Here is a 13204-nt window from a genome sequence, read left to right on the forward strand (position 1 = left end):
ATAGCAAGTCTAACGAAGCAGGCACATTGGGAATATAGCAAGTCTTGACAGCCTGTTTTTTCTATACATTACTTTAACTATTTCTTCTTTTGTTTCACTAGTCTGAATATCCCAATATTTAGAAAGTCATAAAATAACAACAAGAAAATAGCTTATTTCAATATTTTGCTTTATTTATGCAAAATATAAATGTTACACGGACTTTTGCTGACTTGATGTTGCATCTAACCTGAGTATCTGACAGAGTTTTAGGTTATATATACGCTGTAGTTATCACTGATAAAATGTTATCATTGATGATATCATTGATATTGTGGTGTTATGATATCCACCACATAGACACTGTTGTAGTTATCAATGATAACTGGATGTTATACTGTATACAGTATTATGTTATCATTAATACCATCATGTTATGTTTAAGTTATCCGTGATAACATGTTACATACAGTATGCAGCCGGTATCATTGATAACAAGTTATCATAAACAATATGTAGTTTTACTTTATAAAATGTTATGCACATCATTTAGTTATCACTGATAAAATGTTATCATAACACCATTTTGTTGTTATTGGAAACAAGTAATCATTCCTACTGTATTTATCCCCGATGTTGTTAGTGTAGTTACTGTAGATATGATCAGTAATGCTCCAGCATACAGCTGGCGCGTCCCTGTCCCGTAATAGGCATTACAGTCATAGGTCAAAGGTTATAGCTAGTATAGGCTGACCTGCCACAGGCTTGCTCAGGTCAACACCGGGATATGATATCGTAAAGAATACCAGTTAAAAATGAAAAGTGAAAATTGTGAGCTAAACAACAGTGAATGCAATTAGCTCGAGAAATCTCACATTTAGCAGTAGAAATTATCTTCTCCTAATTAAGTACCAACAACTTGTTACTCTAGGCCAGATTTTGATTAAGGCCGACCTCCATAAATGTGTAACTATTAATAGATAGTGGACACGCCCCTAATATCGTTTCAGTGATGTATCACAGGAAATCAACTCCCCCATTCCATCACATGGTGGTATTCAGCAGCACAATATCAAATATAAATCTTTGTTTTTTTCATCGAAGCATGTCTTTCATTTGATAGATTATGACACTTTTTTTCATGTGACAAAAATATACAAAGTTTTTTTATGGAATACATTAAAAACAACATTGGTGAAAATGGGTGAAAATTAATACCAAAGCTATGACACTAAATAGCTTGGAATCCCTAGAGTTATGTAGTAGTAATATTGCTATTAGAAAATACAGGTCATCTTGTGAAATTATTATCTCACAAAAACACATTCAAACCTCAAATTCACCATTCAGTTACAATAACTACTACAAAATATTTATCTTAATTCAATATTGGCCGAAACAATTATTGTAACAGGTTAGAACTAAACCCAAGACATGTAAAGTATATCACCACAATACATAGCCGACCATTTCAATCAATAGATGGTTGTATGGAATGACTACCCCAACACAATTACGTTCTTGAATAATTGCTCAAAAAGGTTGCACATGATGTGTTGTGTATTTCTTACCAGTACAAAAAGGTGGTGTGATCAAATGGTCCGAGTTGATGAAATGGTCCAAGAAATGGGAAAGAAAAAGTGTAATATTGATAAAAATATTCTGGGCGACATAACAGTCACAGGGTATGATGTTTCGGCTCAGAATCTGCTTTGGTAGAAAGAAAGAAGAGGAGTTGACAGGAGGCTGGAAACAACAACTACCATGAGATAATAAATATGATAATAAACGACTGTAAATATGTATATATAGATATATAATAGTTATATGGGTATATACTTTTACCGAAAACAAAATCACATAGATATATGTACATTAAACGGTGTGTTATCTCACACTCAAAACTAGATGTAAATTATCACAACAATGAGAAAATAATGAATTCTCGGAGCGCCTCGTTCTCCATCACAGACGTTGTTGCTTCTGTACAATGCAGCATGTCTGTAAGTCTCTGTCTGCTATCCTCAACTGGAAATGTACCAAGTAAAGGAATAATCTCAATTGATGACTTTACTTTATATACAAAATGTATGTACAACCATAATCATATTTGGCTAAAATAATGTACAAAAAATATTACAGTATATAAAAAGGCATATAGCTATTTATGTACAGAGGCTGAGGCAGCTAGAAAACTGATGATGAGGAGACAAAATCGTACAATATGTCTTTAACACACAATGTCATAAACCGGCCATGTCAAGGGTCTTAAAATGAAAACAGCATTACTGGTTATTTGCACAATATGAAAACAAAATGAAATTAACAGAATATAATAATTTGTAGGAGGAACATTTTAAAATCTTAATTTCAACATTTTTACAATTTTTTAGTGTAATTTATCAGATGGGAAAAAATAAAATGATATGGAAATCAACATGTTATTTGGAATAAAATAAAATACGTAGACTTCACCAAAATTTAATTCATGAGTTTTTGTAACATCTTGAATATAATTATGTTAAGAATATTGGGCTGTCAACAGAAGACATAAGCAAATGTATGTACCAGATTTGGTTGAATATTATGAGCGTGTTTATTGCTGATGGCGTCCGACATGACTCAGTATATATTGGCCTTAAACTATCATACAGGGTACAGAATACAAATCAAAGATAAAGTATAATGTGGTATTGTTACTGGCATAAGAGATATATAAGGTATAATATTGTATATGTATCGAGTACAATGTTCAACAGGGTGAAAACAACATGACTTAGCACATCAAAAATGATTTTATGATCCACAGACAGTGTAGTAACTTCCAACAATGGAGTCACACTAAAACCTCTCCACCAAGATTACCCTCAAGTACTCCACCACTCTGACCAGGAAACCTCCTAATCACAGCACAGTTACACTGTATAGAACACTTCATACTTAAACAATATTTGATTGTAATTAGCTTAAATTTAATGATTTGAGCTCAACAGTGATTTAATATAAAATTTTGATTTTGTTCGTTCATTTCTTGACATGTTAAAATGTCATTTAAAAATTCATTTGACTTGCTCATGGTAAAATGTATGTTCCTTATTGGCTAGTGTCCCCGTTATATTTTAGGGAGGTTTCAATCAGTGGAAAAAATGGTCATATTATGTCTCATACAACAATAATAAAAGTAATTGTGCGTTTGGTTTTCAGACCATCATGAAAAAGATTGTTGTATGAAGCAATCTCACAGACAACAAAATTAATGAGGTAATCCTCCCTCTCTTTTACTCAAACAATTCCCCCACTCACCCCACATGGTATAAGGTTTACTCAAACAATCCCCCCACTCACCCAACATGGTATAAGGTTTACTCAAACAATCCCCCCACTCACCCAACATGGTATAAGGTTTACTCAAACAATCCCCCCACTCACCCAACATGGTATAAGGTTTACTCAAACAATCCCCCCACTCACCCAACATGGTATAAGGTTTACTCAAACAATCCCCCCACTCACCCAACATGGTATAAGGTTTACTCAAACAATCCCCCCACTCACCCAACATGGTATAAGGTTTACTCAAACAATCCCCCCACTCACCCAACATGGTATAAGGTTTACTCAAACAATTCCCCCACTCACCCAACATGGTATAAGGTTTACTCAAACAATTCCCCCACTCACCCAACATGGTATAAGGTTTACTCAAACAATTCCCCCACTCACCCAACATGGTATAAGGTTTACTCAAACAATTCCCCCACTCACCCAACATGGTATAAGGTTTACTCAAACAATTCCCCCACTCACCCAACATGGTATAAGGTTTACTCAAACAATTCCCCCACTCACCCAACATGGTATAAGGTTTACTCAAACAATTCCCCCACTCACCCAACATGGTATAAGGTTTACTCAAACAATTCCCCCACTCACCCAACATGGTATAAGGTTTACTCAAACAATTCCCCCACTCACCCCACATGGTATAAGGTTTACTCAAACAATTCCCCCACTCACCCCACATGGTATAAGGTTTACTCAAACAATTCCCCCACTCACCCAACATGGTATAAGGTTTACTCAAACAATTCCCCCACTCACCCAACATGGTATAAGGTTTACTCAAACAATTCCCCCACTCACCCCACATGGTATAAGGTTTACTCAAACAATTCCCCCACTCACCCCACATGGTATAAGGTTAGCTCAAACAATTCCCCCACTCACCCAACATGGTATGAGGTAAGCTCAAACAATTCCCCCACTCACCCAACATGGTATGAGGTTAGCTCAAACAATCCCCCCACTCACCCAACATGGTATGAGGTTAGCTCAAACAATTCCCCCACTCACCCAACATGGTATGAGGTAAGCTCAAACAATTCCCCCACTCACCCAACATGGTATGAGGTTAGCTCAAACAATCCCCCCACTCACCCAACATGGTATGAGGTTAGCTCAAACAATTCCCCCACTCACCCAACATGGTATGAGGTAAGCTCAAACAATTCCCCCACTCACCCAACATGGTATGAGGTTAGCTCAAACAATCCCCCCACTCACCCAACATGGTATGAGGTTAGCTCAAACAATTCCCCCACTCACCTAACATGGTATAAGGTTTACTCAAACAATCCCCCCACTCACCCAACACGGTATGAGGTTTGCAGGCTATGTAAGCTAAACGTTTTATAATCACTGGTAAATGTACACATAGGAACTTAAAGACACACAAACTACAATATCAATGACCTTTGACTTTTCATTTTGACCTATATCATATGAAACATTTTTGTAGCCAAGAGTGAATATATCATCTATCAAATTTTATAACTGCAAGTTTTCAATACAAGTTAAATTGCCATAGTTGTTATGCCTAGGAACCTGTAACATTTGGTAAAACATGATGTAAAGATATGTAGATTTTGGCTTTTACTTCAGCTACATAGAAATACATCTACTCCAAAACCACAGGACATTACCGACAATAATCGTTATCAAACTTTCTGATAAAACAGCTATGGAAAACGGGCAAGGGGTCTTTACACACAGATTGTACCCAGCTCCAACATCCCAGTCAGTAGGGGTCCTTACACACAGATTGTACCCAGCTCCAACAAACCAGTCAGTAGGGGACCTTACACACAGATTGTACCCAGCTCCAACAAACCAGTTAGTAGGGGTCCTTACACACAGATTGTACCCAGATCCAACAAACCAGTCAGTAGGGGTCCTTACACACAGATTGTTCCCAGCTCCAACAATCCAGTCAGTAGGGGTCCTTACACACAGATTGTTCCCAGCTCCAACAAACCAGTCAGTAGGGGTCCTTACCCACAGATTGTACCCAGCTCCAACAAACCAGTCAGGAGGGGTCCTTACACACAGATTGTACCCAGCTCCAACAAACCAGTTAGTAGGGGTCCTTACACACAGATTGTACCCAGATCCAACAAACCAGTCAGTAGGGGTCCTTACACACAGATTGTACCCAGCCCCAACAAATCAGTCAGTAGGGGTCCTTACACACAGATTGTACCCAGATCCAACAAACCAGTCAGTAGGGGTCCTTACACACAGATTGTCCCCAGCCCCAACAAATCAGTCAGTAGGGGTCCTTACACACAGATTGTACCCAGCTCCAACAAACCAGTCAGTAGGGGGCCTTACACACAGATTGTACCCAGCTCCAACAAAGCAGTCAGTAGGGGTCCTTACACACAGATTGTTCCCAGCTCCAACAATCCAGTCAGTAGGGGTCCTTACACACAGATTGGACCCAGCTCCAACAAACCAGTCAGTAGGGGTCCTTACCCACAGATTGTACCCAGCTCCAACAAACCAGTCAGTAGGGGACCTTACACACAGATTGTACCCAGCTCCAACAAACCAGTCAGGAGGGGTCCTTACACACAGATTGTACCCAGCTCCAACAAACCAGTCAGTAGGGGTCCTTACATACAGATTGTACCCAGCTCCAACACAGTAGCCCCGATTACAGCCTTTCTGATGTCAGTGTCAAGTCAGTACCAGATACAAGAGAGTCAACGGTTAACTCAGAAATCTGTAGTATTGATCAAATAAATGTGCTATCACTTATCAGTGCCCCTATGCCTTTCTCTTGTTTTGCATGTCATTCCTCCACCATAATTCACCACCTTATGTGAAGTAATGTATCTGCTATCATTCTAACTTTTTCCAAATGAACACCAGGGGCACTTATTAAGTTAAATGCAGAAATGTAATTTTTATTTGACATAGAAGTCAGATGAATTTAAAAAGATGTATTCAGTGTAACCTCATTAACTTCAGCTGGAATAGTCAGAAAAAATAAATTTCCCACAATTACTTCCTTGGTCTCTAAATTTATGAAAGCTGCAAACTTCTGGACATTATTTTAGAAATAAAATTATCTTGACTATTAAACTTTCATTTCATATCATGAACATTATTGTGTACAAAATCTGGGGACAATGTTGGAACAGGGCACACTTATACAAATATTTGGAATGAATTGTCTAGCAAAAACTCATCAAGTCCAGGTAAAATTCAGCACTTGCTTCTGAGTAATTTGGCTTATTTTCTAGGCCCTCAATATCATTAACCGGTAATTTGCAGTCAAAAACAAATCCACAGAGAAAGGTACACTCCAATCCCTTCAACAATACCCGTCCAAATGTGAATTCGTCTTCAATGCCCGAAACTATTCCTGCATGCAGGGAGCATCCGACATAGAAAATCCAGTCTGTGAACTCTTAATACCATTTGTACAAACCGCCTCTACTTCCTCGTCTGACAAGCAGCAAGTGAAATGTCACCACTACCTTGCCCAGTTTAAGGTTGACCTTTGTGACCGTTTTCGCCTTGTGTTTGTGATTAAACGACTGCCTTGTTCAGTAAACAGAGGTTGGGGCCCTTCTGTACATGGAGGTAACAACGTCTGTTTGTGTTGACCTTATCAGTTTTGTACACAGAAGGTTGATTTCACATTTCTGGATGACAATACTATCACACCTCTTGACCGACACGCTCATCTTTGAGAAACTCGCCAAAGCGTGCGTCGTCACTGTTCCCTTCCACCTCTGGTGTCACGACAGATTCTTTATGGAACTCTTCAAAACCAGGGTTGTCACTGCTGCACTCTGGTGCCACGACAGGTACCAGCATGTTTACTGTGGTAAAGAACGCCATCTTCTCCCTGTCAACCCAGACAACAACTCAAGAATTAGGAGCTAGTCTTTTAGTATCATGCCTTGTTTATATATTTTTTACAGTCTGAACAAAGAGAAGTTTGGTTACCTCAGCTTCTTATATAAGGCGATCAGTTGAAATACAACAGATCAGAACACAGTCAATCACTTTTAACCCAATATTTGGAGGAAAGCATCATGCGTTTCTATGGTTTCTGACAATCCTGACATTTCTGTCCACTATTTCCAGACTTCTGTCTTTGGAGACTTTACAATGGTGGTAATTAAAGCCTCCAAACCCAAAAGCAGAGTTAACACTGAGGAAAAGCTTCCCTTTTCTTTTTAAAACACTAAAGGTTAAAAATTAAGCAGCTAGGGTATTTTACATGTGCTATTTGAATTAATTGAACTGGAAGGATGAACACCTGCTACCATCAGTCCTACAGTAAAACATACCTGAATGTGTTGGCATTACAGTTGGGGTTTGTGCGCTTTATTTTTTGGATGTCCTTTGTTACTTTTTTCAGGAGTTGTTCTGCTCTTTTGTCCTGTTTTGACAGCTTCTGACCATCTTTTTTCAGCTGCAAAGTTCAAAGAAACCATTGATAAATTATACAAGACAGATATAACCCTATGCTTATATTCAACTTTCACTACAGATTATCGTCCAACTTTATGAAAACCAGACTTACTTATTTCAGAAAACTTGCAACTTGGGCAAAGGAAAGGATTTCCCAAGCAGTCCTTGTAGCTTGTTAATCTGGTGATGCTATGATAAAGACTTGGTAATGATCCATTCAGTGCGGAACTCACTTCTCGTGTATCTAATTCATACCTTCCGCAAGGTTCTGTATCAAAATGTGTACTCTACCAGACCAAGTAGGTTATAAGAATGACATATTTTAGAGAGAACTTTGGCTTAAATCATCATCTAACTGTTCTGATGAAAACATAAAATATCAAAACTAGTGTTATCAAAACAACTTTTTAAACAATAAGATTGTCGAGTATATTCTAGACATGTAGTCTGCATACATGGTAAGAATGCTGGTTATATGAGGCAAACTGTTAACATGTTACTGTATATATCCTCCAATAAACCCTGGGGCCAACATATCCTCAAATTAGGAGGATGAACTTATTACAGGACAATGAAACTGCATTTGTTAGCAAAGGAACTAAACAATTCCGGAGACAATTCAGATATCTTCTCAATTCAGGAGACACTTCAGGTATCTACTCAAATCAGAAGACACTTCAGGTATCTACTCAAATCAGAAGACACTTCAGATATCTACTAAAATCAGGAGACAATTCAGATATCTACTAAAATCAGAAGACACTTTAGATATCTACTAAAATCAGAAGACACTGCAGCTATCTACTAAAATCAGAAGACACTTCAGATACCTTCTCCACCACACAAACCAGATATCTTCAAACTTACTCTATTACTTGGGTAATACAAGTAAACCTTAACTGCTTTGCTTTAACAGATTAAAGAGGTATGCTTTTCAAATGGTTGTCAAATTTTTGAAATAATACAAGTGTTGCACAAAAGATCTAAGTTAATGAAAAAGAAAACCTTTGAATGAAGATGAGATTTGAAGAATTTGACAATAGAGAACCTTTCATTCATTAAATGTGCTACACAGTGAATTGAAGATTAGCCCTGATATGAAGTCCTAGGGGACCTCTATATATCTAACTGTTCAGGGTTTTGTTGTAACATCTGAGCTGATTAAATGATGACGTCCATAGATGACGTCGCCACACCAGGGCCACGTCATCTCAATGTACAAGGACACGTCAGTATGACACTACACCCACTTGGTGGTGTTGTCTCAATGTACCGGGACACGACAGTATGACACTACACCCACTTGGAAGTTCTGTGTCAATGTAACGGGACACGTCAGTATGACACTACACCCACTTGGTAGTGTTGTCTCAATGTACCGGGACACGTCAGTATGACACTACACCTACTTGAAAGTTCTGTCTCAATGTACCGGGACACGTCGGTATGACACTACACCCTCTTGGTAGTGATGTCTCAATGTACCAGGACACGTCAGTATGACACTACACCCACTTGGAAGTGTTGTCTCAATGTAACGGGACACGTCAGTATGACACTACACCTACTTGGTAGTGTTGTCTCAATGTACCAGGACACGACAGTATGACACTACACCTACTTGGTAGTGTTGTCTCAATGTACCAGGACACGGCAGTATGACACTACACCTACTTGGTAGTGTTGTCTCAATGTACCAGGTCACGTCAGTATGACACTACACCCACTTGGAAGTGTTGTCTCAATGTACCAGGACACGTCAGTATGACACTACACTCACTTGGTAGTGTTGTCTCAATGTACCAGGACACGTCGGTATGACACTACACCCACTTGGTAGTGTTGTCTCAATGTAACGGGACACGTCAGTATGACACTACACCTACTTGGTAGCGTTGTCTCAATGTACCGGGACACGTCAGTATGACACTACACCCACTTGGAAGTTCTGTGTCAATGTAACGGGACACGACAGTATGACACGAAACCCACTTGGTAGTGTTGTCTCAATGTACCGGGACACGTCAGTATGACACTACACACACTTTAAAGTGTTGTCTCAATGCAGCGGGATACGACAGTATGACACTACACCAACTTGGTAGTGTTGTCTCAATGTAACGGGACACGTCAGTATGACACTATACACCAACTTGGTAGTGTTGTCTCAATGTACCGTGACACGACAGTATGACACTACACCCACTTGGTGGTGTTGTCTCAATGTACAGGGCCCCCGGACACGACAGTATGACACTACACCCACTTGGTAGTGTTGTCTCAATGTACCGGGACACGTCAGTATGACACTACACCAACTTGGTAGTGATGTCTCAAGGTACCGGGACACGTCAGTATGACACTACACCAACTTGGTAGTGGTGTCTCAATGTACCGGGCCACGTCAGTATGACACTACACCCACTTGGTAGTGTTGTCTCAATGCAGCGGGATAAGACAGTATGACACTACACCCACTTGGTAGTGTGGTCTCAATGTACCGGGACACGTCAGTATGACACGAAACCCACTTGGAAGTTCTGTGTCAATGTAACGGGACACGTCAGTATGACACTACACCCACTTGGTAGTGTTGTCTCAATGTACCGGGACACGTCAGTATGACATGAAACCCACTCGGCTGTGTTGTCTCAATGTACCGGGACACGTCAGTATGACACTACACCAACTTGGTAGTGTTGTCTCAATGTACTGGGACACGTCAGTATGACACTACACCTACTTGGTAGTTCTGTCTCAATGTACCGGGATACGACAGTATAACCCTACACCTACTTGGTAGTGTTGTCTCAATGTACCAGGACACGTCAGTATGACACTACACCCACTTGGTAGTTCTGTCTCAATGTACCGGGACACGTCAGTATGACACTACACCCACTTGGTAGTTCTGTCTCAATGTACCGGGACACGTCAGTATGACACGAAACCCACTTGGAAGTTCTGTGTCAATGTAACGGGACACGTCAGTATGACACTACACCCACTTGGTAGTGTTCTCTCAATGTAACGGGACACGTCACTATGACAATACACCCACTTGGTAGTGTTGTCTCAATGTAACGGGACACAAAAGTATGACACTACACCCACTTGGTAGTGTTGTCTCAATGTACCGGGACACATCAGTATGACACTACACCCACTTGGTAGTGTTCTCTTAATGTAACGGGACACGTCAGTATGACACTACACCAACTTGGTAGTGTTGTCTCAATGTACTGGAATACGTCAGTATGACACTACACCCACTTGGTAGTGTTGTCTCTATGTACCAGGACACGTCAGTATGACACTTCACCCACTTGGTAGTGTTGTCTCAATGTACAGGGACACGACAGTATGACACTACACCCACTTGGTAGTGTTGTCTCAATATACCGGGACACTTCAGTATGACATGAAACCCACTTGGTAGTGTTGTCTCAATGTACCGGAACACGTCAGTATGACACTACCCCAACTTGGTAGTGTTGTCTCAATGTCCCGGGACACGTCAGTATGACACTACACCCACTTGGTAGTGTTGTCTCAATGTACAGGGACACGACAGTATGACACTACACCCATTTACATTACACTGACAATGGACTTACCCAATGTGTCTTTAAACTAGACACCATCAGAAAGAACAGGAGGGCCAAGGGGCCTGCAGATGCTCACCTGATCAATATGGTTTTTCTTATCAAATTTTCTAGCACTCCATGCCAATAGGAAGTCATTGGAGTATTTTGACAAATTAAACACTTACATGTATGACCTGAAGTAAAGGTTCGTTCTTTTTTGAAAACTTTTTAACTCCCCAATGCCATCAGGGTACTGGCAAAATTTCAAGAGTAGTTCTTTTTTATATTCACAGGAGGTCCTATAAGTTTTTAAATAAATTTGACCACAGTGACCGTGAATACAGGTAAAGATCATTGACCGTGAATACAGGTAAAGATCAGTGACCGTGAATACAGGTAAAGATCATTGACCGTGAATACAGGTAAAGATCAGTGACCGTGAATACAGGTAAAGATCAGTGACCGTGAATACAGGTAAAGATCATTGCTTTTTGCAAACCTTCAAAGGAAGTTACAGGCCAAATATCACGACTGTAGGTTTTTTCATTCTTCAGAAGAACTTGTTTCAAGTTTGAGCAAATTTGACCTATATGACCTTGAATATAGGTCAAGTTCATTTCTTCTCAAACCTAGTAGCACTCCATGTCAGCAAACTACGGCACAAATTTGCGTCAATTGTCATGACTCTACCTCTATCTATTCTGCAGAAAAAGTCATTTACATTTTTAATAAATTTCACCCCTGTAACCTTGAATATAAGTTGGGTTTTTTTGTAGAATTTGCAGCACTCCATACAAGCAACACACTACTGGCCAAATATCAAGACTCTAGGTATTTCCAATCTTCAGAAAAAGAATATGTAGTTTTTTAAGATTTAAATTTAGCAGAAATTGATGCAGAATGTCCCCTGTAAAACGGAGTGATCATCAAGATCCATTGTTTTCCTTCCTTAAATCAGCATTATCCTTTATCCCCATTTCATTAATTAAGTGTTACACTCAGTGGAAGTAAGCTATTGTAGCAGAAAGTACAAAGCTCTCCTCTTACAAAGGACTGTTATCAATCTTATCTGATCATGCTTCAATCCACAAGTCACATTCAATTACAAAATAACCATTCACAGAAATTAATAATGGATTCATGCTCTCGGTTCTTTTATATAAAAGGCACTGGCAAGTTGACTATCAACTAAAAATTGTAATTTAAATCATAATAATTATAACATTCCATGCTGCAGAAAAATGTCATGCCCAATACTCAAATTAAAACAGAGAAATCAATAACTTTCTATAAACAGTTGTGGAAAATAAACCCCAGACTAACTAAGAAGAAATTCCAGAGGGATCTTGGCACCCACCATTGTACCAGCTTCATTACTTCTATGTCAATTAGATCTTTTCTCTGATCTGTATTATCAAGCCATGTAAATAGTAAATTCACCTTGAGGTAAATATTGATCTAAACTTCATGCTGCTGCATATAAAAGACAACCTTCAAAGTGAGTTTGTCATTTCACATATTTACTAGTACAGTACTTAATGTGAAAGAAATAGAACCGACCATTGCAATATGAGAAAGATCTGTTAAGTTCTTACTGTTGGCCATATTGTTTATTTGATCGGTCTCAAAGGTTAACAAACAAATACAGACCAAGGGGAACCTACATGTTAAATTTGAGAAAGATATCTCCAGTCCTTATTGACAAATAGCGATTACAAACCTTCACTGTCAAAATCCAAGATGGCTGCCTGTCGGCCATTTTGTTAAATAGAGCAATCTCAAAAGTAAACATGCATAACTACAGACAAAGGGGAACCTACATATCAAATTTGAGAAAGATCCCTCCAGCACTTCCAGAGTAATATATC

At 39.2% G+C, this 13204-nt stretch overlaps 1 protein-coding gene across 5 annotated transcripts in view; it reads right to left on the reverse strand.

Annotated features, from left to right (window-relative positions):
- Window positions 1–152: 152 nt before the first annotated feature.
- LOC110456281 (protein KIBRA-like) overlaps window positions 153–13204 on the reverse strand; it is a 93838-nt gene continuing 80786 nt past the window's right edge. For 3 of the 5 annotated variants that reach the window (XM_021506914.1, XM_021506912.1, XM_021506913.1), the window contains 2 exons: window positions 7626–7750; window positions 153–7177 (listed from right to left, as the gene is read on the reverse strand). In XM_021506914.1, coding sequence (XP_021362589.1) covers window positions 6988–7177; window positions 7626–7750 — 315 coding nt within the window. In that variant the 3' untranslated portion in view covers window positions 153–6987. The remainder of the gene's footprint in view (window positions 7178–7625; window positions 7751–13204) is intronic. The other 2 variants (XM_021506917.1, XM_021506915.1) reach the window with 1 other exon arrangement.

This window comes from Mizuhopecten yessoensis, unplaced genomic scaffold (genome assembly GCF_002113885.1).
Source record: "Mizuhopecten yessoensis strain PY_sf001 unplaced genomic scaffold, ASM211388v2 scaffold8621, whole genome shotgun sequence".
NCBI lineage: Eukaryota > Metazoa > Mollusca > Bivalvia > Pectinida > Pectinidae > Mizuhopecten > Mizuhopecten yessoensis.